Source organism: Diaphorina citri, unplaced genomic scaffold (assembly GCF_000475195.1).
Source record: "Diaphorina citri unplaced genomic scaffold, Diaci psyllid genome assembly version 1.1 scaffold184, whole genome shotgun sequence".
NCBI classification, from domain to species: Eukaryota; Metazoa; Arthropoda; class Insecta; order Hemiptera; family Psyllidae; genus Diaphorina; species Diaphorina citri.
Window position 1 is genome coordinate 1 of NW_007377621.1, and position 27,969 is coordinate 27,969.

A 27,969-nucleotide genomic window follows, 5' to 3' on the forward strand; every position below is an offset into this window, starting at 1 on the left:
GGGGTTTCATGCAGTAAAGCAAGACGTAGACTACTTGTGCAATACGTGGGTTGTGGGTTCGAGTATTCAACAAGTCCTCAAATATACCCAAGGGTACTTTTTTTGCATGTGGAGACAGCCCAACTGCTGCAAATCTGTCACTGCCCATGAGGAAACAAGCAAACTGCTTAACTCAGGCTATTGCTCGCGTTGAATACTCCAAACCCATCGCCTTCGCTCCTCCTCATTTCTTACCTTAATTCTCTCCTCCAAGGTAGTCTCATACATCTTCAGATAATCTTGCTTGATGTCCCCCAGATCGATCTCGGACCGGGTCACGATAATTCGGATTAGGGTTCTATCATTAGTGCCCATACCAGCCATGGCGTTCTCCAATCGCTGAGCCAGATAGGCACTCTTGTCCCGAACACAACGGACTGAGGAAGAGAAACAGACAAAGTTTGAACGAACTGACTTTGTACAAGTTACTGAACCACTATTTAACTAGTGTAGAGCTTATTCAGAAAATGTACTGTTTCGGTGACCCCAAAGGCCCCCTGTGGTCCAAATCTAATGGAGATCTATAATATACATGCCACGGACCTGTTTTCTTTCTTCCCATTTTTAGGACGAAAATAAAAAAAAAATATTGAAAAATTCTAACTCAGGGGCGGGATTAATGCCTAGGGCATTCTCTTCCATCCAACCCCTATATGTATATCCTTTGAAAAAATAGAACCTCCATACGATGAATATACGTATGTATCAATCTGCATAAGAATGTACACAAAAAGGCCAAAGTGGCTGAGATGTAAGGCAACCTTAACTTAAAGGGAAAATGCTACTGTTCAAATCTGCACTAAAAAAACTGTGTGTTTCATCGCCCTTTTTATTTCGTAGCAATGAAACAGTTGCTAGATTAGACTCGCGTAGTCTGTGTCGTGGCATGCCCATTTCGTATGCTCTTAGAGTATTTACTCATTAAGTATGGCTTTCGTCAGGTTGATTAAAATGGGGCAACTTTGTGCAGTAGGAATATTCTAAACTTTGCCCAATCCTTGGAAATCTGTTGTTGAGTCTGATTCGCAACCAACATGAAGACAATAGTGACTAATGTAATTTTTAATTCTCGTCTTTTTATCAGACTCTTTCCAATAACTCTGTCAATATTTCCCTAACGTTTTTTTTTTTTTTTTTTTTTTTTTTTTTTAACCATTTTTTTTTTTTTTAAAAATTTTTTATACTTTTTCCATCTTCGATTTCGCGACGTCAAGACCTCCGTTGTTATTTGTCACAGTTCCCGATCAGCAATTCCATTTTTTAAGCCCAAGTATTCAGTTATGTAAATGCAGTTTCTTTGTGTTATTATGTCACATTTTTGGTGCTCACTGCAGCATTGTAGGATTTTTTTTTCCAATATCTCAATAATCCTAAAATCCAATGTTTACCTACCATGCTGGCACCGGTCGCTATGCGCATTTATATGTCATAGCTACTCATTTTCCTCACGAGGCTGAGTGGGCCCCGCAACAGCCAGTCACGGAATCAATCATTTGCATGATACAAATTTCTTGACCCCGCCGGGAATCGAACCCGGGTCTCCCGCGTGCAAGGCGAGTGCAGTGATCACTACGCCATGGGAGCTGACTGCAGTGACCACTACGCCATGGGAGCTGACCATAAATTATTTGTGGTAAAGCAGAGAGATTTTTCGCAACTTCAGTATTTATCACAGCATTACTAAGTGCGGTCTTTGCTGTCAATTTCCTATTTCAAAAATCTTCTTACACTGGTAATGCTACCACTGGTCGCTTCTAGAATAAAGTACAAAGCTATTTAGTAATGCTTTGATATACTCAGTTGTCCTCAAGAGGCTGAGTTTACCCCGAAATTCAAACATAAAGCCAAAAAACGTCGGAAGAACCCGGGGCCTACGGCGTGCAAGCCTAGAGTGATACCCAAAGTTTTGGGTCAACAACAGGTGCTACACCCTAAGAAACGCTAGACCAAAAATCTAGCAATAAAGGGCAAAATTAATTTTGCTGCAGCAGCAGTTAATATTTTCACCTCTCTCGTTTCAGCTCAAGAAAAGTCGCTCTGACGTCGACGAGCGACGTCGCAAGTCGCTACTTCCCTGGACACGCCGCAAGGCCTCTCGCGACATGGAGCGACCTAGCGACCCCAGCAGCGTCCCTCGCCCTAGCATAGGTAGCAACTCCCACCCGAACCTGGGGAGCGACCTGCTTCTGCAGCAGCAGTTAATATTTTCACCTCTCTCGTTTCAGCTCAAGAAAAGTCGCTCCGACGTCGACGAGCGACGTCGCAAGTCGCTACTTCCCTGGACCCGACGCAAGGCTTCTCGCGACATGGAGCGACCTAGCGACCCTAGCAGCGTCCCTCGCCCTAGCATAGGTAGCAACTCCCACCCGAACCTGGGGAGCGACCCTCGGAGCAACTCCCAACCTAGCCTAGGTCAGCGGCCTAGTCTAGGTAGCGACTCGTTGTCGAGTAGTCGCTCCTCGCTTGCCTCGTGGGATTTGACCACTGGACAGTCGCTGTGCAGGGTGTTATTGCCGGATAGATCGACTGCGGTGGTCCAGGTCAAACCAGACCAGAGTATACGAGAGGTGGTCATGGGGATATTGGAGAAGAGGGCACTGGCCTACAACTCCTTCCAGGTGTTCCTTGGCAATAATAGCAAGGTAAAGCAATTTTTAAAAGCTGAGAAATGTGGAATTTAGTGGTGAGCTTTTCATTTGAGACGTTTTTGATGTAAAAGCTCAAAAAAAGAATAGGTGTGATATAGGAGCTATGGACCAGCAATCAAACGAGCTAAATAAAAGACCGATTGCTATTCGGGTACTTTGTCATTACATTGTATAGTTTTCCACAAGTATAGTATACACTTACATACTATGATAGAAAGTAAAACCGTTCTGAGTTTTTCAAATAGACGGTTGAATATGCTATTTTACATACGGTTTTTTTTTTCTCATTACATTAATTTTTCCCTCCTGATTTTTCATTCATTTTTTCGTTCAGCCTATTTAGGATTAGCAGCAATAATAGATCAGTTGCGCTTACTTGGGTGATGTTTAAAAGTCATAGAGCGGGAAAAATGAGGACCAACGGAATTTTTCTTTGTCTCCTACAACTTCTAGATCCCGAGATAAATCGATTTAAAAAATACCGGTAAATCGTAAACTTTGACGTCACGGCATACGCTCCCGTAGGCGATGACGTCACATCAAATGTCCCGAGCAAAGCTCCCTTGCAGGCAACGCATTAATGTGTTTGTGCGCATACGTTTCTTCGATGACGTCACATCAAATGTCCCGAGCAAAGCTCCCTCGCAGGCAACGCATTAATGTGTTTGTGCGCATACGTTTCTGCGCATTTCTTTCTGCTCCTCCGCTAGCGTGCTTGCATAGTGGCGCTACCTAGCGGACAAAAATAGCAACTGCGTTAAGTCTGACGTCACAAATATTTCAACTTTTTCATTATAAAAATTGAATTTTCGAACTTTTACAGTTGTTTTTTCGGAGTTTTGACCTCAGATTTGGATTTTTCCCAACTTTTTACATAGGAATCGACCATTTATTTATAATTTTTCCCATTTGCAACTGCTCCATTCTATAGTAACGCGGTTGTTTTGCTTGATTTCCAGTCTGATGATTGGGGTTCGGAACATTCGTCTGGAATACTGGGCAGATTTCTCAGACGAGATTCCGTCATGGTGGAAAAACAAAGAGTGAGTAGAATTATTTACCTAAAAAGTTAAATCTAAATCCATGCAGAAGGTCCCGGGTTCGAATCCCTCCATCGACAAAAATTTGTACTCGTTTTTCGATTGCAAATATTTCAACGGGTTACTTTCTGGTGTTCTCGTGTTGACCCAGCACCTAAATGGGGAGTATTGTGCCTCTTCTCGCCCATCTGATGAGAGGCATACTACGGGATGGGCATGCTACGACACAGACCACATGCGTCCAATGTAGCAGTTGTTTCATAAAAGTACAAAATCAGATAAGTATCTCAGGCCTCAATCTTATCAATAACATTGGGAAAATTCCCTATGTACATAGTTCTATAGAGTAACGCGGTTGTTTTGCTTCATTTCCAGTCTGATGATTGGGGTTCGGAACATTCGTCCGGAATACTAGGCAGATTTCTCAGGCGAGATTCCGTCATGGTGGAAAAACAAAGAGTGAGTAAAATTATTTACCTAAATTATTTTTGGCCAAAAGGCCAAAAAACAGAGTAAAATTATTTACCTAAAATGTTAAATCTAAATCATGACATGTACATTTATGGTGAAACTGAGTGTCTCTTCAATACACCACCTGCCTTGGTGGTGTAGTGGTCAAGACGGTAAACAGGAGGGCGTGAGTTCAATCACAGCCAAGGTATGGAATTTTATCCTCAATATAGTTTGAGAATTTGACCACAATAATATTAGTAGCTTACTGCTGGAGTAAAGGGACTTTTCAGTCCCATGCGAACAGTAAATAAGCGCTATTATTCTTTCTATAATATTTTCTAATTGTTCATTTCTTTGGTCATTTTTCCGTGGCAAACCACGAGAAACCTTTTTTTTTTTTTTACATATAATAATATTTTGTAATATCCGTGTGCTCACGAGTCAGTGTGTTTTTAATTTCCCAGGACCGGCAGAAGAAGAAGGCCAGTGGGGCAGATAGAAAGCCGAGTATCAGCAAGTTACCGCCCCTGATTGCCAAACTCAAGCCTGGAGTCAAACTAGAAGGTCGCTCAGAGAGTGAGGGTAAGAATAGAGAACTGTCATATTAGACTCGTGTGATCTGCATCGTAGCACGCCCATCCCACAGTTACAGACTCCTGTGGTCTGTGTCGTAGCATGTCCATCCTGTAGTATGCCTCTCATCACATGGACGAAAAGATTTTATTTCGAAGCAATGAAATAACTGCTACACATGTCCATCCTGTAGTATGCCTCTCATCAAATGGACGAGAAGAGACGCAATACTTCTTATTTAGGTGCTGGGTCAACCAGAAAATAACTCTTTGAAATATTTGCAATCGAAATAGGTACGAAGGCAAATTTTTTCGTTGATGCTGGGCATCGAACGCGGGACTTTCTGCATGGCAAGCAAGGGCGTTACCACTGGCCTAACCGTGCTCTCCCATTTTTAAAATGAGCAATGAAATAACTGCTACACATGTCCATCCTGTAGTATGCCTCTCATCAAATGGACGAGAAGAGACACAATACTTCCCATTTAGGTGCTGGGTCAACCAGAAAATAACTCTTTGAAATATTTGCAATCGAAATAGGTACGAAGGCAAATTTTTTCGTTGATGCTGGGCATCGAACGCGGGACTTTCTGCATGGCAAGCAAGGGCGCTAACCATGCTCTCCCGTTTTTAAAATCGGGACTTCTTTTTACATTACTTGATACTTACTGTTAGGATGAGGAAAGTTTGTTTTTATCTCCAAATTTTCATTTTAAAAACATATCTCCCTTTTGTATGATTTTCAGTGATCTACGAAGGACTGAAGAGGGCCCAAAGATGTCGCTTGGAGGACCAAAGAGGCACCGAAATCAATTTCGAACTTCCCGACTTCCTCAAAGTAAGTAAATAGCATTCTCCCCCCATAACGATAACCATATTCCGATAACGAACAATTGCCATATTCTGACTATATTATCGATTTCGTTATGGTTATCGGGCATGTTACCAGAGGAAAACGCTCTAACGACAATTCCGCCTTCCATTTCGCTGGAATCCAACTTACCTGGAAATTGGTTAATTCGAAAAAATTGAATGAAAAATTCTTTGTTGATAGGCCTTTACTTTTTTCACTGCTCGCGCTCAAACCAATTTCTAAGTACTAACATGATTAACGCTGCCTTTTGAATTTCCGCTAAAACCTGCTGGTGAAATTGTATGCCATAAGATAGTATGAATCCATAACATTTGAGGTACAAGGGATATAAGATAATACATATGAACCCTGAGGTTTTAGAGGTACAAGGGAGTGAAATTGTATACCATAAGATAGTATGAATCCATAACATTTGAGGTACAAGGGATATAAGATAATACATATGAACCCTGAGGTTTTAGAGGTACAAGGGAATGAAATTGTATGCCATAAGATAGTATGAATCCTAACATTTGAGGTACAAGGGATATAAGATAATACATATGAACCCTGAGGTTTTAGAGGTACAAGGGATACTGTAAATTGTTTATGAAATGGTTATGCTCTGAGAAAGGGAGTGATTTTTATGTTTATAGGACTGATTTTTATATTTATTTTCAAACAATTCTTGTTTATTCTCTGACAACATAATATTTTTTCTTAATGTATAAAATCATGAGCTTTAACCACGGACAAATTTTGGAATGTAAAATTTTTAACCCTGCTTTTCTTTAATTTTGTAACAATGGCTTTTGAAATGTTTCTCTTTATACATATAAATTTAAGTTCGAAATTTTTTCCCTTAATGTATAAAATCATGAGCTTTAACCACTGAAAAATTTTGGAATGCTAAATTTTTTAACCCTGCTTTTCTTTAATTTTGTAACAATGGCTTTTGAAATGTTTCTCTTTATACATATAAATTTAAGTTCGAAATTTTTTCTTCCAAAACTTTTTTCTTCCTTTTGTATCAGATATACACGCTTTTATTTTTAATTTTTATACATAAATTGACAAATCGAACATTTTATGTACGCAGAAAATGTTTAGGTAATAGGTATGTATTTATTCAAAACTCGATCAGTTTAATGCCTGGGTTCACATTTTGAGAATAAATTTAATCCAAATGAAATCAAACAATCTGATTGGTCAATTTTAGATTTCTGATTCATAGTAACCAATCAGATTGAAATAAAAATTTAAAAGACAATTGAGATGCGACATTCAACTAAAGAAAGTTTGGTGAGCTTTCGGGAATACTCAGGTTCCCATCATCAGACCAAGATCGCGAGAGTCTTCAACTCTAGCGCTCGTAGAGTCAACACCTCTCTCGCGATCTTGGTCTGATGATGGGAATCTGAGTATTCCCGAAAGCTCACCAAACTTTCTTTAGTCTAAATACGGCCCTGGGGTTACCTATTCGAATACATATTTATGTACATGTAGGTATGTATTGGGTGTTGGTCAATACTAGTCTGTGAACATAGCCATGAAAGCGAAATACGGCCCTGGATAGGGGTTACCTATTCGAATACATATTTATGTACATGTAGGTATGTATTGGGTGTTGGTCAATACTAGTCTGTGAACATAGCCATGAAAGGGAATGATGAAAATAATAGTGGGTTTCGATTTTAAGAGGGAACTGCCTTTGTAATAAAGTCATGTTGGTGGGATTCAAACTCACGCCCTGTGATTTACCAGGTGAACGCTTTACCATCAAGTCACCGAGGCAAATGTCAATTTATACTGATACCGATTTTTTTATTCCCTTTTTGTTTTTTATAGAGCGAATGTAATGCGGATTTCAAGAGACTTCTTATAGCCTTACTTTAAGCGGGAGGTAAAACCAACAGATAATCAAACCATCAGATTACATAGTCCAAGATGTAAATGTATAAACCTTTAAATCTTACGTATTCTTGACTGTAACGGTCAATACATTAATTAATTAGACTTACTTTATCGTGGACACTCGTTGCTATCTTGAAAGCCCAGAAGAGGTTAGGTAGTAGAACAGCCGCGGTAGACAGTAATAGTACACAGAAAAAAGACAGAAGAACTCGCGAAGGCCGAAGGTTACGAAAACGAAACGTTACACAGATATTACATTTAAAAAAATATACCGAATTTGTCTGTAAAATGTCCTCTTCTGGGCTTTCAACATAGCAACGAGTGTCCATGATAAAGTAAGTCTAATCAATAGTAGTGATGGGCAGTTTCGATTATTAATCGATTACGAATATTTTTCATAATCGATCAATCGATGATTAATATTATTTGAGGCAACAACAAAGAAAACTGTTATTTGTTAGGAAAAAAACCGTTAGTACATTAGATGACTTCATCAATGTGACCGGCAGTAAAAAAAAAAGTCATTAGTTCCAAAGATATCCGCTGCCAAAGATTCTCAAAGATGTTGGGAAAGTGGATTTAAAAGCATAAATATTGAAAAATGAAGCCATAAATGATTTTTTTTTTTTTTTTTTAATTTCGATTATTTGAGATACTCGCGAAGGCCGAAGGTTACGAAAACGAAACGTTACACAAATATTACATTAAAAAAAATATACCGAACTTGTCTGTAAAATGTCCTCTTCCGGGCTTTCAACATAGCAACGAGTGTCCATGATAAAGTAAGTCAAGTCTAATCAATAGTAGTGATGGGCAGTCTCGATTATTAATCGATTACGAATATTTTTCATAATCGATCAATCGATTATTAATATTATTTCAGGCAACAACAAAGAAAACTAGTTCCAAAGATATCCGCTGCCAAAGATTCTCAAAGAGGTTGGGAAAGTGGATTTAAAAGCATAAATATTGAAAAATGAAGCCATAAATGATTATTATTATTATTTTAATTTCGATTATTTTTCATAATCGATTACCTTTTTGATTATTTTTTACAATCGAATACGATTACGATTATTTAAATAATCGATTATGCATAATCGATGATGCCCATCACTAATCAAGAGTCCAAGAGTTGATCTTGAACCAAGTTAAACTCAAATTGTTAAATTGAAATTCATGGAATACATAATATGGATAATCACTTGTAGACTTGGTATGAGAGGGGTTCTAATTATCATTATTATTACCAATTATTATTACCTTGATAAGAATAATTTATTTATTTTTATCTGATTTTAATTATTACCAATGGTTAGTCCCAGCAACACGGCACCTGTGCCTTCTGTGGCATCCCCCTGTGAAAATAAAACGGCAATATTGTGTAATATACTAGGCCGCGGTAATTATTCAGAAGCCACGACAGTGGAAAAGAAAGCTCCTTTTTGTGTTTAACATAACCCTATGAAAACACTGGTCAGCTTTGCTCAAATTGTGAAAGCTCCCTCTTGCCTTTAACCTAACCCCATAACACCGGTTACAGCTCATTTGTGACAGCTCCTTTTAGTACCAATTTTCCATTGACGTGACTTCTAAACAAGTACCGGCCAAGCAATTAGAGGAACGCTGCCAGCCTAGTTAGCTTGGTTGGTAGCGCGTCTGCCTTCTAAGCGCTAGGCCGCGGGTTTGATTCCCGCCCGGGGCGGATTTTATCCTGAACGGATAAGGTTCGTTCTTGAAACGGCTGGCTTTCTCCTATCCTGTCTTCCTCTCTTCGATTTTGGGACGATAAGACCTTAGCAGTTATAGTTCCCTCTGTCCATTTCATCAAAATCGCACAAATTGTTCCGGTTCAAGAATTCGATAGTTATGATTTATGGTGCGACAAACTTGCAAAGAAGAAAAGTCAAAACTTTTGCGACTTACACCGTTATTCCAGTCTCAAATAGGTATGTAGATTATTGTTAATAAGTAAAGGTGCTGGATGTATTGCAAATAAGTATTTAGAAGCGTTTGGCTAAGGGAAATCTAGAGAAGCCATATCCAAAGAAAGAAAGCTGCAGAAGAGAACAATGGAGAAGAATAAAAAAAGCTGTGCTCGATTATAAAATAAATTAATATAAATATAATTATGTAGATGATAAAACTAAGATAATCTAAAGAAGCAAGAACAAATGGCAAAAAATATGTGTAGAAGAATAAATTCATAATAAATATCTAATATTTATCATGTAAACTATGTAAGAAAAAATATAAAAAAGGGGATATAGCTAAAAACGAGATGAATAGCACATCCCTAAAGAGATTTTGTAAAACACTTGGCTAACAAAGTCCGCTTTTCCAAGTTTTTGAAAATAGTTATCATCTTCCAATTGTTTTCCGCTTTTCAATGACAGCAAAACATGCTTAGATTTTAGATCGCAGAATATGAACAGAAACAAAGGTTTTATATGATTCACAAATCCCAGCCTGTGGGTTTAGTTCTGTTGGTTTTACCTCCCGCTTAAAGTAAGGCTATAAGAAGTCTCTTGAAATCCTTATGTTAAGAAAAAAATATAAAAAAGGGGATATAGCTAAAAACGAGATGAATAGCACATCCCTAAAGAGATTTTGTTAAACACTTGGCTAACAATCAATGTCCGCTTTTCCAAGTTTTTGAAAATAGTTATCATCTTCCAATTGTTTTCCGCTTTTCAATGACAGCAAAATATGCTTAGATTTTAGATCGCAGAATATGAACAGAAACGAAGGTTTTATGATTCACAAATCCCAGCCTGTGGGTTTAGTTCTGTTGGTTTTACCTCCCGCTTAAAGTAAGGCTATAAGAAGTCTCTTGAAATCCTCCTTTCCAAAGGCACCTTTTCCCAATTTGGACCTTATTTTCTCAATTTACGAAGGATTCGTCAAAAAATTTACCCAGATGCATACGAGTAACTTCCATTGAACGAAGTGATTCGCTGAGGTCTTTACCTAATACTTCTCAGAACCAATACTTTTGACCGCTTTGCCATTTTGCCACATCTCTTACCTATCGACAGATATCCGTCTTCCAAACTGCCCGAAGTTTCGCTCTTGATGGCTTCCTCAATATCATGACCTGCTAGTTTCTCATATGCCTTGAACACTTGACGGAGCTGCTGGTAGGAACGTTCTACCAGAATGGCGTTGAACGTGGATTCGTCTGTACCAAACGATTCCACTCCTGGAATTGAAACGTTTTTGATTTCGTATTAATACTTCCTCTCTTTTTCCCTCCTTTTAGGCTGTTTAACACTACGGCGCGGCGGACAGTAGAGCGTTCGCGCCGATCCTTTTTAGTTCCTGTACACTGTCTTCTTTAGAAACTTTTCTCCCATGTACATATGTTTGAATACCGTACATTGTATAGGTACTACTAAATTGTACAATGTATTTACCTATTGTATGTATATTATATTGTATAACCTTGATATTTACTACGTTGTGGTTGTGCGCAAATCATCAATACCGGGACTGCATGCAGGTTTACCTATTTACTTTTATTTTCTTCATTATTTATTTGAGTTCCGTCAATATCACATTCCTAATTTCCTACTACCTACTATGTTATGCAATGTTACATGACCAGCTAAAAGAGTTTTCATCAATAAAGGGATCAAGCTTTAGAAAAGTGCAAGTCCACCGGGACAACTTGGATGGCCAACTAAGGGAATCCCAGAGAAAGACATGACAACAATCATCTCTTCAATCTTCAATTGGCCGGCTAAACCACCACCCTCACCCTCCTGGACCTAGCAACCAAGGAAGCTGAGAAGGATGATGGTATCTGATTGAGGGACCAACGCTACTACAACACCACCAACAACAACAACAACAACAACAACTGAAGTTCTGCCAACTCCGGATGGCATAAAAAAAACGGAATCTTAAGTCCACCGGGACAACTTGGATGGCCAACTAAGGGAATCCCAGAGAATCATCTCTTCAATCTTCAATTGGCCGGCTAAACCACCACCCTAACCCTCCTAGATCTAGCAACCAAGGAAGCTGAGAAGGATGATGATGTCTGATTGAGGGACCGTCGCTACTACAACACCAACAATAACACGAACACCACCACCAACACCAACAACAACAACAACAACAACAACAACAACAACAAACTGAAGTTCTGCTAACTCCGGATGGCATAAAAAAAAACGAAATCTCCCTTATCCATGGGAAAAGAAGTTGGAGGATAAAATTCTCCGCCTCAGACAGGATTCAAACCCTTGTCCTCCTAGCTACTTACCTGCATCAAGCAGTTTCTGGGCGTCAGCTCTAGCAGCATCTGCATCCACTTCATCATCTTCATCTCGGTTGCCCTGAAATCAAAATGGTTCCAAATCAGAAGAAAGAACCAAAGTATAATAACTTAATAACCAACTGCCTCTCGAAACAAAGTTTCAAGTTCGTCCGGGGAAAAAAATCGGTATCAGTATAAATTGACATTTGCCTCGGTGACTTAGGGCCGAATTTTAAACTCGGATTATCATTTAATCCTGGTCAGGATTAGCTTCTAGGAGAGCTATTCTATGTGGGAAAGTAATGTTGGACAATTAGTTTGACTAACTAAGATAGGAACTGAAAGTAATTTAAAAAAAAATCTTAAAACCTCTCCGAACACTCTAAGCCTAACCGCCCCTAAAAGGTAATCCGGTTTTAAAATTCGACCCTTAATGGTAAAGCGTTCACCTGGTAAATGACAGGGCGTGAGTTTGAATCCCACCAACATAACTATTACAAAGGCAGTTCCCTCTTAAAATCGAAACCCACTATTATTTTCATCATTCCCTTTCATGGCTATGTTCACAGACTAGTATTGATGTATTTACCTATTGTATGTATATTATATTGTATAACCTTGATATTTACTACGTTGTGCGCAAATCATCAATACCGGGACTGCAGGTTTACTTACATATTTACTTTTATTTTCTTCATTATTTATTTGAGTTCCGTCAATATCACATTCCTAATTTCCTACTACCTACTATGTTATGCAATGTTTCGTGAATGGAGGAGTTGCAAATGGGTAAAAATTATGAATAAATGGTCGATTCCTATGTAAAAAGTTGGGAAAAATCCAAATCTGAGGTCAAAACTCCGAAATAATAACTGTAAACGATCGAAAATTCAATTTTTATTTTCCGTTCTAATGAAGATGTGTGACGTCAGACTTAACGCAGTTGCTATTTTCGTCCGCTAGATAGCGCCAGTATGCAAGCGCGCTAGCGGAGGAGCAGAAAGAACTGCGCAGAAACGTATGAGGGGGTCATCAGAGCAACAATGGCGTCCTCGAAATTTCCGCCCAACTCGCTTTTCAAATCATCGATCAAGTCCTGGTGGGGCAGACAATGGATAGAACATTGGGATAGATGCCTAATTATCTACGTTATGGTACAGCAACTTCGTGGTTACGGCAGGATCGAAAGATTCTTCCTGAACAAAGAAGAATTTTCTAGAAAGTCCAGAATAATGTCGTGAACATTTCAAGTCATTCAAAAGGCAAGAAGCCTCTTGATATATCTATCCGACAACCATTTTTTCTGACAATTCATTAGATTAGAAAGAAACAAAGCTCAAAACTAGACTAGGATTTACATGGCATTAAAAGAACAAGGTCGAGTCCGCACGATGTTATAGTTATAGTTGATCATATTTGAAGTCATTCAGAAGGCAAGAACCCTCTTGATATATCTATCCGACAACCATTTTTTCTGCCAATTTATTAGATTAGAAAGAAACAAAGCTCAAAACTACTCAAAACTAGACTAGGATTTACATGGCTTTAATTAAAAGAACAAGGTCAAGTTCGCACGATGTTATAGTTATAGTTGATCATCCATGTATGTATGTGGTCCAGAACACGCCAGGTAAACCCTCTCAATATCATCACACCCCCAGCTTAAGGTAAGGTGTTAAACTAACAGCAACAAAAAACACGTCCTTTCCAAAGAGCGATCGGCTTGAAAGCGTACCATCACAACCCCGGCTTAAGTAAGCTGTTAAAACCCGTGTATGTATGTGGTCCAGAACACGCCAGGTAAATCCTCTCAATATCATCACACCCCCAGCTTAAGGTAAGGTGTTAAAATAACAGCAACAAAAAACACGTCCTTTCCAAAGAGCGATCGGCTTGAAAGCGTACCATCACAACCCCGGCTTAAGTAAGCTGTTAAAACAGTAACATCATACATACCTTTCCAAAGAGCGTCTTGAAAGCGTCGGCGATCTCCTGTCGCTGCTGGTTCGACCGTTTAGCCAGGAGCAGTTACGTTGCAAGTTTTGCTAGTAACTTCTAGTTTTGAGATGGTTAGGTATGTGTGTGCAATATCAAACTTGGAACGTGTGAGAGTTATTATGAGACCAAAGCCACTAAGAGTCGTTTGTAGTCCCCAGAGGTGTCGTCCTGAACAGACAAAGTTTGAACGAACTGAATTTGTACAAGTTACTGAACCACTGTTTAACTAGTGTAGAGCTTATTCAGAAAATGTACTGTTCGGTGACCCCAAAGGCCCCCTGTGGTCCAAATCTAATGGAGATCTATAAGATACATGCCACGGACCTGTTTTCTTTCTTCCCATTTTTAGGACGAATCAAAATTGAAAAAAAGATAAAGTGTTGCCGTGCAGAACTTCTGGGACATATCAAGCATGCCGGGAGGCGCACAAACGTCAAGAATTCGAAAAGACGCGACGCCCAGCCTATTACAAAACGGAGTTTTGAGCTTTTCCGGCATTTTCATCTTACCTATCGACAGATATCCGTCTTCCAAACTGCCCGAGGTTTCGCTCTTGATGGCTTCCTCAATATCATGGCCAGCTAGTTTCTCATATGCCTTGAACACCTGACGGAGCTGCTGGTAGGAACGTTGTACCAGAATGGCGTTGAACGTGGATTCGTCTGTACCAAACGATTCCACTCCTGGAATTGAAACGTTTTTGATTCCGTATTAATACTTCTTTCTAATGTAGACATGACCAGCTAAAAGAGTTTTCATCAATAAAGGGATCAAGCTTTAGAAAAGTGTAAGTCCACCGGGACAACTTGGATGGCCAACTAAGGGAATCCCAGAGAATCATCTCTTCAATCTTCAATTGGCCGGCTAAACCACCACCCTAACCCTCCTAGATCTAGCAACCAAGGAAGCTGAGAAGGATGATGATGTCTGATTGAGGGACCGTCGCTACTACAACACCAACAATAACACGAACACCACCACCAACACCAACAACAACAACAACAACAACAACAACAACAACAAACTGAAGTTCTGCTAACTCCGGATGGCATAAAAAAAAACGAAATCTCCCTTATCCATGGGAAAAGAAGTTGGAGGATAAAATTCTCCGCCTCAGACAGGATTCAAACCCTTGTCCTCCTAGCTACTTACCTGCATCAAGCAGTTTCTGGGCGTCAGCTCTAGCAGCATCTGCATCCACTTCATCATCTTCATCTCGGTTGCCCTGAAATCAAAATGGTTCCAAATCAGAAGAAAGAACCAAAGTATAATAACTTAATAACCAACTGCCTCTCGAAACAAAGTTTCAAGTTCGTCCATAAAAGAAATTTAAACCTTGTTTATCCTGCCGAGATAGGACTGTAAAGTCCCTTTACACTGAAAAGTTCCTTTAACGTGAAATCCGCATTGGCTCTTCTTTGTCTTCTTATACCTTGACTTCACTCTTCAGAGTGAGATTGAAAAGTATATGTAGACAGTTCGTCCATAAAAGAAATTTAAACCTTGTTTATCCTGCCGAGATAGGACTGTAAAGTCCCTTTAACGTGAAATCCGCATTGGCTCTTCTTTGTCTTCTTATACCTTGACTTCACTCTTCAGAGTGAGATTGAAAAGTATATGTAGATTTCCAAGCCCTCAAGCACACTCCATTTGTAAAGGGTAGGTACATGTTTACCTTGTCCAAAGGATCAATTTAATTTAAAGAACCCATTTACTAATGAAATTTGTAAGAAATCTACCCCTATTCGGTGAAGACCCTCAACACTTACCTGAACTAAAGACACAAGTACAAGCCCTCAAGCACACTCCATTTGTAAAGGGTAGGTAGGTACATGTTTACCTTGTCCAAAGGATCAATTTAATTTGAAGAACCCATTTACTAATGAAATTTGTAAGAAATCTACCCCTATTCGGTGAAGACCCTCAACACTTACCTGAACTAAAGACACAAGTAAAAGCCCTCAAGCACACTCCATTTGTAAAGGGTAGGTACATGTTTACCTTGTCCAAAGGATCAATTTAATTTGAAGAACCCATTTACTAATGTAATTTGTAAGAAATCTACCCCTATTTGGTGAAGACCCTCAACACTTACCTGAACTAAAGACACAAGTAATCTCTTGAAACCTCCTGAAGCTTCGCTCTTCAAGTCGTCCTCCAATGAAGACTCATACACTGAAAGAATACAAACAGTTTGCATCAATATCAATCACTTCAACTGACTTACTACTCATACATTTCATGTTCTGTTACCATTTCTTCCTCCCTTTGAGGGAAAACAATTTTCTGAAATGAATCACCCCAGGTTTGATGTTGGCATGAACTTTGGTGCAAGCGCAGATGCTTGCAAAATGTCCAAAAAATACACCAAATTTGGACCAACATACGAGTAGAGTTATAATAAGACTGTAGACCTATTGGTCAATGTAGCGAACTGAACCAATAGAATTTACAAAGTCGAGAGGTATAAAATAAGACTACTGGTTAGACAAAATAAGTCAAACTATTTTTCTTTATACCTTTAAGAGTTTTACGTCGCCTTTATGCTGACCACTCACACTTTGACTAGTCTTCACATGTGTGATGACAGCTTCATCTTGACTTCTTACACGCCCGCGCCGGTAGCTAGTTCCGATTCTAGTTCACTTACTCTTCTCGTACACTTCGGCAATGGTCCGAATCCCGTAGTTGCTGAGAGTGCTGAGGATTTCTACTAATGCCTCCTCATCCGTACCAACCCCACTCATGGCATCATGTAACTCCTTGGCATACAGTTCTGGTAAAGGGGTCATCAGAGCAACAATGGCGTCCTCGAAATTTCCGCCCAGCTCGCTTTTCAAATCGTCGATCAAGTCCTGGTGGGGCAGACAATGGATAGAACATTGAGGCAGATGCCTAATTATCTACGTTGGTACAGCAACTTCGTGGTTACGGCAGGATCGAAAGATTCTTCCTGAACAAAGAGGAATTTTCGACAACCATTTTTTCTGCCAATTTATTAGATTAGAAAGAAACAAAGCTCAAAACTAGACTAGGATTTACATGGCATTAAAAGAACAAGGTCAAGTCCGCACGATGTTATATTTGATCATCCATGTATGTATGTGGTCCAAAACAAGCCAGGTAAACCCTCTCAATATCATCACACCCCCAGCTTAAGGTAAGGTGTTAAAATAACAGCAACAACAAACACGTCCTTTCCAAAGAGCGATCGGCTTGAAAGCGTACCATCACAACCCCGGCTTAAGTAAGCTGTAACAGTAACATCATACATACCTTTCCAAAGAGCGTCTTGAAAGCGTCGGCGATCTCCTGTCGCTGCTGGTTCGACCGTTTAGCCAGGACGTCAATAATAGGCTGCTCATCCGTTCCAAACCCTTTCATGGCGGCCCTCAGGACTTCAGCGTCCCCATTGGGGTCGAAGGGATCGGCGGGGACCACGGTTGGGAGACACTGCTGAAACAAACATCGATACGTTGAGCCTAAGCTAGAGTCAAATCTACAGTACTGCTGCTCGCCCATAGCGCTAGCGTTGGCTCACAAGCTACTAGTTGATTGCTAGTGATGGCTTAGTGTTGCTCCCTAGTGGCAAGTGTTGGCTAGGTGGCTCACAACCCACTAGTGCTAGTGGTGATGGCTTAGTGTTGGCTCAGTAGCTCACAGCACTCTACAGTTACTATTGGAGGATAGATGACAAAGATAGTTCTGTTGTTGGCTCACTGCTGCTAGTGATGGCTTAGTGTTGCTCCCTAGTGGCAAGTGTTGGCTAGGTGGCTCACAACCCACTAGTGCTAGTAGTGTTGGCTCAGTAGCTCACAGCACTCTACAGTTACTATTGGAGGAAAGATGACAAAGATAGTTCTGTTGTTGGCTCATTGGCTCAATATAGTTGCCAGTGTTGGCTCAGTGGCTCACACTGGTTGCCACTGTTGGCTCAGTGCTCATTGGCTCTGTAACAGAAAACCCAGGTCGGACTGGGGTCAAATGGTGTGTTTTGTGTTGGCTCATTGGCTCAATATAGTTGCCAGTGTTGGCTCAGTAGCTCACACTGGTTGCCACTGTTGGCTCAGTGCTCATTGGCTCTGTTGGCTCTGTAACAGAAAACCCAGGTCGGACTGGGGTCAAATGATGTGTTTTGTTAGGATTGTTAGGTTAGTGTTGCTAGTAATCATAAATTCGTTTTGAGGGTTAATCAAATTTATTTTGACGTTATTGGGTTCACGTTTTCTCCAATTTTCTAAAATCTCTACGTGTGTTTTGTTAGGATTGTTAGGTTAGTGTTGTTAGTAATCATAAATTCGTTTTGAGGGTTAATCAAATTTATTTTGACGTTATTGGGTTCACGTTTTCTCCAATTTTCTAAAATCTCTACTCAATCAGGATCAGTCTATAAATACTCCTATGGAATTTTTTTCCCTTCTGAATATTTTTATTGTGAACATTGAATCAATGCGGAAGCCAATCAGAACCTATGCACCTAGTTATTTTTAGATAGATAAATACTCCTATGTGATTTTTTTCCCTTCTGAATATTTTTATTGTGAACATTGAATCAATGCGGAAGCCAATCAGAACCTATGCACCTAGTTATATTTAGATATAAGCAATTCCGGGGAAATCCGGAGTGCAGGCTAATTGGAAACACAGGAAGCATGACGGTGACTAACTAACAACTGACTGACTGACTAGTTCCAGAATCTGCTTTGATCAGTGATGATGATGATGATGGATTGATAATAAAATTAAATGTACCTAAAACCCCGAATACATGCTACTGCAATGTCTTCCTACTTGGTCTTTCAACCGATCGTCAAGTGTGTACACGATGTTTGCGCATTTTTTACTTTGTTTTGATCTGATGTTTGCGCAAATTTCACTTGTAGACCTGGAATTTTGCGTAAATATCTCGTTCCCACACAACTACATATGATTTCCCTTAAGGTGTCCGTTTTGCCCACCCTTCCCCTACAATGTATTTACCTATTGTATGTATATTATATTGTATAACCTTGATATTTACTACGTTGTGCGCAAATCATCAATACCGGGACTGCAGGTTTACTTACATATTTACTTTTATTTTCTTCATTATTTATTTGAGTTCCGTCAATATCACATTCCTAATTTCCTACTACCTACTATGTTATGCAATGTTTCGTGAATTTTTCTTTTTCTGACAGGCTAAAATAGGAGCTTTCACTTTTTCATCAGGAGAGGTTTGAGAGAGGGACCTGTAACAACGGAGATCTTATCGTCCCGAAATCGAGAAAAGGAAGACATCAGGATAGGAGAAAGCCATTCCGAGGCAACCTTGTCTGTTTCGGATAAAGTTCGCCCCGAATGGGAATCGAACCCGTGGCCTAGCGCTTACAAGGCAGACGCGCTACCTTCCAAGCTAACTAGGCTCGCGACAGGCTTGAAAACAGAACAATGATCTGTATTGATTTAACCAAATAATCGTAATATTATTATGATTAATACCTATGCACTATACATTTGATATCAAGGTAATTAAAGGTAATTCCACCATGTTCACAAAATGTGTTACCCAATTCACTGGAATTCTTTAGTAGGTACTTTCTTAATACCGGTAGGTAGCTATGACGTATTAGGTACCTAATGTTTACTTGGCCACTGTGATGACCACATAGGTACTTTGTACCTGTTTGTTGACTGACTCTGATAACCAAAGGACATTTTAAACACTTTACTGATAACTGATAAGTTAATTGCAGGTAGTAGGTACATAATTGAGGAGCTAGGTGCAAAAAGGGCAATAAATGAAAATCATCAAACTGAGATATTTAACTTTAAAGTTTTCAATTTTTCATCTCGGTAAATCCTTGAAAAGTATGTTTACAAAAAACGCTGTAACTCATCGAAAAAAAAAGTTATCACTGCAGTTCAAACGCTGGAAGATAGAGCGCACCACGTTCTATTCAAAAAACCGTTTTACGCAAAAAGGGCAAAAATCCATATTTCCCTTTTTGCACCCAGCTCCTCAATTATGTGCTAAAATTAAAAGTTCCAAAAGAGACAATGCTTAGTGGACTCGAAAAGTGTATTGGGGACTTTTATGGGGCAAAAAACTGATTTTACGGGTTAATTTCCTATGGGGTACTTTGGGGTTGAACACCCTGTGGGTACCTACGTTGTTTTATGTTCACGACCTGACATAGGTTGTCGTGTTTCTAGCAACTATCAATTAGGTACGTACTCACATTAAAATTATGGTAAGGTCCTGAATCGTCAGAAGTGTAATAGTCACGAGTCATTTTCTTTAAATGCCATGTTGACAGTGCAATTAACGTCACTGTAGGTACCTACTGCTCTATCAGGAATATTGTTTTCAATTCATTGGTGATATTATCTCCGAGCCTAGATGGCACGTATCTTGAGTATTTCTAAATTTGTAGTTTGAAGACGTGAACATCTGGATCCAATGTGTACTTAGCTACTGAGATTGAAACATGTGCCATCAATACATTATGAAGAAGTACAGAGTATTATTGAAACTTAGTAAGAGATCAGTATACATTTTAGCTATGCAACTGAATCTGATTTGATAATCATGTCCTGATTTCAAGCATTGCAATAATTTAATTGGACCAGAAATTGTATATTATGTCAAAAGTGTCGCCAGTCAATGTTGATTTTGGTTAGCTTAATCTCATTATCCACTTGTTAGAAATCTCGATCAATTTAGAACCATCTTTTGCATAGTCCAGTCACCCCGGGGGAATAAGCAGATGTTCTTGACTTCTTGGATTGTTCGCTTTAGAAATCTCGATCAATTTAGAACCATCTTTTGCATAGTCCAGTCACCCCGGGGGAATAAGCAGATGTTCTTGACTTCTTGGATTGTAGACTTTACAGTCAGTTCTATCATTGAGAACAAAATTGTATCCATTTCCAAATTGGACATTGTAGAATATTATAGGTTCTCTCTATTTAAAGGCAATCGTCCGTATGTGGATTGATTTGAACGTAATTACAGGAGTCATCAGTTCTTGATTTTGTATTGTATTGAGTAAACCATTATCGTCAGATGATAATATACATCCATCCGTGTACGTAGAATAAGATGTGACTGCTATAGTATACCACTGCACGTACTGTTCTTCATGTGCCAGAATCACAGAATAAGCAAGAATCAAGATGAGTACCATTCTACTCATTCCACACAATGGAGGAGTTGCAAATGGGTAAAAATTATGAATAAATGGTCGATTCCTATGTAAAAAGTTGGGAAAAATCCAAATCTGAGGTTGGACCAACACTGTCGGGTCACTTTTGTAACAGATCTTCTTCTCTTACTCCACTCGCGTCTTTTTTAATCACTTAGCTTGAGGCTATATTACAGAACCGCTGCACTTGGAATATATGCGTCAGATCCTAGGACTCTTTTTCGGCAATTTCGTTAGTCCTCATTTTTTCTGCTCTATGACTTTGAAACATGACCCAAGTAAGCGCAACTGATCTATTGGACCAACACTGTCGGGTCACTTTTGTAACAGATCTTCTTCTCTTACTCCACTCGAGTCTTTTTTAATCACTTAGCTTGAGGCTATATTACAGAACCGCTGCACTTGGAATATATGCGTCAGATCCTAGGACTCTTTTTCGGCACTTTCGAGGATTCTATCGAATCTGTCAAAATTTGATATTTATGATTGAATATGATTTAGTATAGGATCTATAAATTCTGACGTTGATGTGGTAATCGTTTATCCGATTCTAAGTGTAACACATGAATCATGTAATTGGAAATTAGGAATGCAATGTTTCGTGAATTGTTCTTTTTCTGACAGGCTAAAATAGGAGCTTTCACTTTTTCATCAGGAGAGGTTTGAGAGAGGGACCTGTAACAACGGAGATCTTATCGTCCCGAAATCGAGAAAAGGAAGACATCAGGATAGGAGAAAGCCATTCCGAGGCAACCTTGTCTGTTTCGGATAAAGTTCGCCCCGAATGGGAATCGAACCCGTGGCCTAGCCCTTACAAGGCAGACGCGCTACCTTCCAAGCTAACTAGGCTGGCGGCAGGCGTTCAAACAGAACAATGATCTGTATTGATTTAACCAAATAATCGTAATATTATTATGATTAATACCTATGCACTATACATTTGATATCAAGGTAATTAAAGGTAATTCCACCATGTTCACAAAATGTGTTACCCAATTCACTGGAATTCTTTAGTACTTTCTTAATACCGGTAGGTAGCTATGACGTATTATAGGTACCTACCTAATGTTTACTTGGCGACTGTGATGACCACTATACATAGGTATACTTTGTACCTGCTTGTTGACTGACTCTGATAACCAAAGGACATTTTAAACACTTTACTGATAACTGATAAGTTAATTGCAGGTAGTTAGGTACATAATATTATGTGCTAAACATTTATGGAACCCATACATAAAGTAGGTGAAAGTGAGTCGACCGAAATCAATCTACATGTGGGTTCGAACCCATATGAATTAGGTAGGTAAGATAGGAAGTAGGTAGGGCAAAGAGCCCCAAAAGATTGGTTAGACTTAAACGCATCGAGTAAAGGTAGGCAAGATGGAAGGATTTTGCTGTAGTGAAAAAAGAAACGGTAGTTATCTATCTACAAGAAATAGTTATGTACATACCTAGTTCCTAAGCTTTGGACTACGCTACGCGCTATGGTCCAATGTTACATGTTGACATTGAGAAAAGATGAACCTACTGCAGATTGTTTCCCACAGTAGGTAGCTATGTAGGTACCTACACTGTTAGCAACAAAGCAACTCAACAGTGTTGGTCAATTTAATAAGTGGTTACTGGTTAGTCGGTAGGTAGGTAATTGCTAGCTGGTAGCTACTTTAAAGTGAGGTACCTATACCTCCTTGATTTTCCTTGGACATCTGAGTACGTAAGTATCTACACTTGTAGGTAACCAGGTACTACTGTCGTGGTAGTTTTTAGTCCGTCCTTCCTTTATTATTAGGTACATTACAATAGTAATAAAAAGGTACAAGGGACGGGCTATTGTATTCGCTTCGGTGTCGTCTGTCTGTCACGGACAGAGTTCCCATAGAAGGACTTGTCCAAACCTGGTCGACCTATATATCAAATTAAAGGTCTTTTTACCAGGATCACGAAAACGGTGGCGCAAATTTTGTCCAGAGAACCATAAAGTCAAAAAACCAAAAAAAACTGGTTTTTGGGGGATTTTTTTTTTTTTTTTTTTCACATTTTCTCACACAAATGAGCTCTGATCTTGAAATTTGTCGCGACGACCTATGAACTCAAAGCGAGAAAGTTTCAGCGTCGTCTCTTTGAACTTGCGCGCCTCGCGGCACGCTTGGTGCAATTTTTGAGTCAGTCTGCGTCACAACGTTTTTACAGAAGATTTTGTAACTCTAGGAAGGTTTTTTTTCTTTTTTTTATGGTTATAACTTGAAATAAAACACATATCATTGTTAAAAACATAGTAAATAATCAAACAAAATTTCGAACTTACTGCTATGTAGGCCGTGCGTCGTCTCTTTGAACTTGCGCGCCTCGCGGCACGCTTGGTGCAATTTTTGAGTCAGTCTGCGTCACAACGTTTTTACAGAAGATTTTGTAACTCTAGGAAGGTTTTTTTTCTTTTTTTTATGGTTATAACTTGAAATAAAACACATATCATTGTTAAAAACATAGTAAATAATCAAACAAAATTTCGAACTTACTGCTATAGTGATGTAAGCCATAAGAGCTCGGGTTTAGCAAGACTGTATTATTGTATGTACTAGGTACCTAGACATAATGTGCAAATAGAGTTGAGAACTTACAAGACAAAGAAACTCACTGATTTTCAAGACTTGGATATAATTATTTCAGCTCATATTATTAGGTATGATAAATTCGTACGTGATTCTCAAATATCGGTTGATTCAATTTGTCTCCAAATTGCCCAAGATGTATCATGTACTGCTCTATCAGGAATATTGTTTTCAATGCATTGGTGATATTATCTCCGAGTCTAGATGGCACGTATCTTGAGTATTTCTAGTTTGAAGACGTGAACATCTGGATCCAATGTGTACTTAGCTACTGAGATTGAAACATGTGCCATCAATACATTATGAAGAAGTAAGTACAGAGTATTATTGAAACTTAGTAAGAGATCAGTATACATTTTAGTTATGCAACTGAATCTGATTTGATAATCATGTCCTGATTTCAAGCATTGCAATAGTTTAATTGGACCAGAAATTGTATATTATGTCAATAGTGTCGCCAGTCAATGTTGATTTTGGTTAGCTTAATCTCATTATCCACTTGTTTCACTTTAGAAATCTCGATCAATTTAGAACCATCTTTTGCATAGTCCAGTCACCCCGAGGGAACAAGCAGATGTTCTTGACTTCTTGGATTGTAGACTTTACAGTCAGTTCTATCATTGAGAACAAAATTGTATCCATTTCCAAATTGGACAATACTGCATATCAAACTCAATACTTTCATTAGATGAGCCATGATAACCTTTTGATTCTTGCTCGAGATTGCTAAGATGCCATCAGTTTCTAGGCGAGAATACTCGGGTAAACTGGCAATACTTCGACAGTCATCAGAATCTGAATGACATGGACCGGTGATTGGAGGCAGTTTCAATTCAAACTGTATTGTTTAACAGATAATTATATTGAATTATTCGTGTGCCTCGTGATGCAGATTTATCAAAAATCTCAAAAAGGATCAAATAATGATAAGAAAAGACACTTCGAGGACGCTCCTTCCTACGAATCCCAAGAGTGGACAACTACTTCTAAAGCTCATGCAACGGAGAAACATACTAAATATGACAGGGCGGTTGATTATTCCACACCAATATTTCACCTGAATGATGCGATCCCAGCATGCCATGTACTATATAGGAATTATCTCGTTAAGAAATAAGGTGTCCTCCATGTAGAATTTGTAGAATGACCAAACAGCTCATAAATAGGTAACGTAGTAATCTATAGGCATAGAACCCAGAACTTGTAACCTATGTGGAACCCAACGAGAGAAGAAGAAGGGTTTTCGAATACAATTTATAGGAAACTTGGACTTTTTGACACCATAAATAGGTAACGTAGTAATCTATAGGCATAGGACCCAGAACTTGTAACCTATGTGGAACCCAACGACTATACTCGTATATTAGCTGATTGGTGTTTAGAAAATAGCGCTCTGATAATTGGAAAATATCCAGACAGCTTCTCATGTTGATGGTAAGTGGGCGGGTGTTGTTGTGACTTGTGACCATCCTGTATAAATAGGTTGCAAGATAATAATTAGGACTTAACTGTGTTGAGATTTAACTGCCAAGTTGATCTTAGTCTTGCTCGTCCGTATGGGTCCATATAAAAATAGAAGAAAGTTGTAAAAGTATTGTGTAGGGAATATTTATGTTGAATTCATGTAAATTGTTCCGCCGATCTCACACTAACTTAACCTCGTAACCTGATGTGTAGCTCAGAGGACCCGGGTTCGATTCACGGTAGGGGAATCTTTTTATGCTACTTATGAGCTTCAATCCCGGCCATTACTGATAAAAGTTCATTTTGTCTTATAATTGTCGTTATGTTTGTTTTGTTTCAGACGTGGTTCTTCACGGATACCGATGATGAGCAGCTTCAAGATATCACGAGTAAGTCCCCCCTTGACTCTTTCATGTAATATTCTGAATATTTTATCAATTGTGTATTTGTTTTACAAGAAACCTCAAAACTCTATTTCGTGTTAATATAGGCCGTGCGTCGTCTCTTTGAACTTGCGCGCCTCGCGGCACGCTTGGTGCAATTTTTGAGTCAGTCTGCGTCACAACGTTTTTACAGAAGATTCTGTAACTCAAGGAAGTTTTTTTTCCTTTTTTTTATGGTTATAACTTGAAATAAAACACATATCATTGTTAAAAACATAGTAAATAATCAAACAAAATTTTGAACTTACTGCTATAGTAATGTAAGCCATAAGAGCTCGGGTTTAGCAAAACTGTATTATTGTATGTACTAGGTACCTAGACATAATGTGCAAATAGAGTTGAGATCTTACAAGACAAAGAAACTCACTGATTTTCAAGACTTGGATATAATTATTTCAGCTCATATTATTAGGTATGATAAGACAGACTGGTTGCCTGGGAAAATCTTACTCGGAGTTCCCACATCATCAAGTCTACCTCTGTGTAAGAACAGGATGAAGTAACCTGCTGTAGCTTCAATGTACACACTACCTACAGGATATACTAGGATAGCTATAGTTCGCGACTGTATTAGTACTAACACAATACTCAAATCTGAATAGTGAATAATAGGGACCGGATGAGCTCTGTAATAAACTTCGGATTTCAATTCCGGCAGGGTTTAAAGTTTATCCATTGTGAAATCGTGGAAATATAAAAGACCCCAGATCAGTAACAATAGTCAGTTAAACACACCCTATAGCGTGCATGTGAGCAAAATCAAAATCCCCGCACGGGATACAAAAGCACCAAAGAGGTTGCTAAGCGCTCCGATGTTATTTCAGCCGCTTGAGCGATTTTGAAAAAAGAAGAAAAAAAAATCGGTACCAGCATATCACAACAAGGAGAGAGAGAGAGGGACAGAGAGAGAGAGAGAGAGGGACAGAGAGAGAGAGAGAGAGAGAGAGAGAGAGAGAGAGAGAGAGAGATTTTTATTTATAAGGTGAGCATTCAGAAGTCTTCCCATCAAAAATGTATGTAAAAACTACACAGTACACACTGCATTTAACTTCCTATATCCCAAATAGCATTTTGAGACCGAACGTTTTTTCCCCTCCATTTAATGATAAATTTCTCAGTTATCATTTGTCTCACCTTGGCAGCCTAACCTAGCAGTCTTCGCACATAAGAACTTCGGATTTCAATTCCGGCAGGGTTTAAAGTTTATCCATTGTGAAATCGTGGAAATCTAAAAGACCCCAGATCAGTAGGTAACGATAGTCAGTTAAACACACCCTATAGCGTGCATGTGAGCAAAATCAAAATCCCCACACGGGATACAAAAGCACCAAAGAGGTTGCTAAGCGCTCCGATGTTATTTCAGCCGCTTGAGCGATTTTGAAAAAAGAAGAAAAAAAAAGTATATCCTGTAGGTAGTGTGTACATTGAAGCTACATAATATAAGACCGTGTATAAAGTCAGCAGGTTACTTCATCCTGTTCTTACACAGAGGTAGACTTGATGATGTGGGAACTCCGAGTAAGATTTTCCCAGGCAACCAGTCTGTCTTATCATACCTAATAATATGAGCTGAAATAATTATATCCAAGTCTTGAAAATCAGTGAGTTTCTTTGTCTTGTAAGTTCTCAACTCTATTTGCACATTATGTCTAGGTACCTAGTACATACAATAATACAGTCTTGCTAAACCCGAGCTCTTATGGCTTACATCACTATAGCAGTAAGTTCGAAATTTTGTTTGATTATTTACTATGTTTTTAACAATGATATGTGTTTTATTTCAAGTTATAACCATAAAAAAAAGGAAAAAAAACTTCCTTGAGTTACAGAATCTTCTGTAAAAACGTTGTGACGCAGACTGACTCAAAAATTGCACCAAGCGTGCCGCTCGTACGTGATTCTCAAATATCGGTTGATTCAATTTGTCTCTCCAAATTGCCCAAGATGTATCATCTACTGCTCTATCAGGAATATTGTTTTCAATGCATTGGTGATATTATCTCCGAGTCTAGATGGCACGTATCTTGAGTATTTCTAGTTTGAAGACGTGAACATCTGGATCCAATGTGTACTTAGCTACTGAGATTGAAACATGTGCCATCAATACATTATGAAGAAGTACATACCAGGTAATAGGTTGATGGAAAATCAGGCCTGGATTATTTGAACTCATAACGGTATGTTCAAGGTATGATTGTCGATCAGATCGGGAAAGGACTACCAGGTAATAGGTTGATGGAAAATCAGGCCTGGATTATTTGAACTCTTAATGGTATGTTCAAGTTATGATTGTCGTAAACTTGAGGACGGAAAATAGTTCGCTCGAGAAGATCTAGAAAGCTAAGAAAAAAGTGCACTGCAGAAATAATGTGCTTTTCCTGAGGTACGTGAAGAAATTCTCAAATTCTGCTTATAATTTGAAGGAAAAAAAGTTTTTTTTTTAAACTTGAGGACGAAAAATAGTTCGCTCGAGAAGATCTAG

The 27,969-nt window shown here is 38.9% G+C and overlaps 2 protein-coding genes and 2 long non-coding RNA genes across 5 annotated transcripts; 1 reads left to right on the top strand and 3 right to left on the bottom strand.

Annotated features, from left to right (window-relative positions):
- Positions 1 to 234: 234 nt before the first annotated feature.
- On the bottom strand, positions 235 to 17,335 carry LOC103505600 (annexin B9; the record flags this gene model as incomplete). Its single annotated transcript, XM_008469946.3, is given in 6 exon segments — positions 235 to 416; positions 14,291 to 14,464; positions 14,934 to 15,006; positions 15,877 to 15,956; positions 16,432 to 16,636; positions 17,058 to 17,335. Coding segments are annotated over 6 exon segments (960 nt in total), but the record flags the coding sequence as incomplete, so codon positions are not given.
- On the top strand, positions 3,644 to 5,885 carry LOC103505598 (regulator of G-protein signaling loco). 2 transcript variants are annotated; one of them, XM_026820904.1, is made up of 3 exons: positions 3,644 to 3,730; positions 4,645 to 4,762; positions 5,499 to 5,885. In XM_026820904.1, exons 1-3 carry the CDS (start codon positions 3,713 to 3,715, stop codon positions 5,600 to 5,602), a joined length of 240 nt encoding a protein of 79 aa, XP_026676705.1. In that variant the 5' UTR covers positions 3,644 to 3,712; the 3' UTR covers positions 5,603 to 5,885. The 2 variants fall into 2 exon arrangements, with proteins under 2 accessions (XP_026676705.1, XP_026676703.1); XM_026820902.1 differs by lacking the exon at positions 3,644 to 3,730 and adding an exon at positions 4,103 to 4,186.
- Positions 10,575 to 11,893, bottom strand: LOC113465934. The gene is made up of 2 exons (XR_003390505.1): positions 11,790 to 11,893; positions 10,575 to 10,721 (listed from the first exon to the last, which is right to left on the bottom strand). It is a non-coding gene; the product is annotated as an uncharacterized LOC113465934 (long non-coding RNA).
- Positions 12,805 to 13,948, bottom strand: LOC113465935. Its single transcript, XR_003390506.1, has 2 exons — positions 13,740 to 13,948; positions 12,805 to 12,879 (listed from the first exon to the last, which is right to left on the bottom strand). It is a non-coding gene; the product is annotated as an uncharacterized LOC113465935 (long non-coding RNA).
- Positions 17,336 to 27,969: the final 10,634 nt, after the last annotated feature.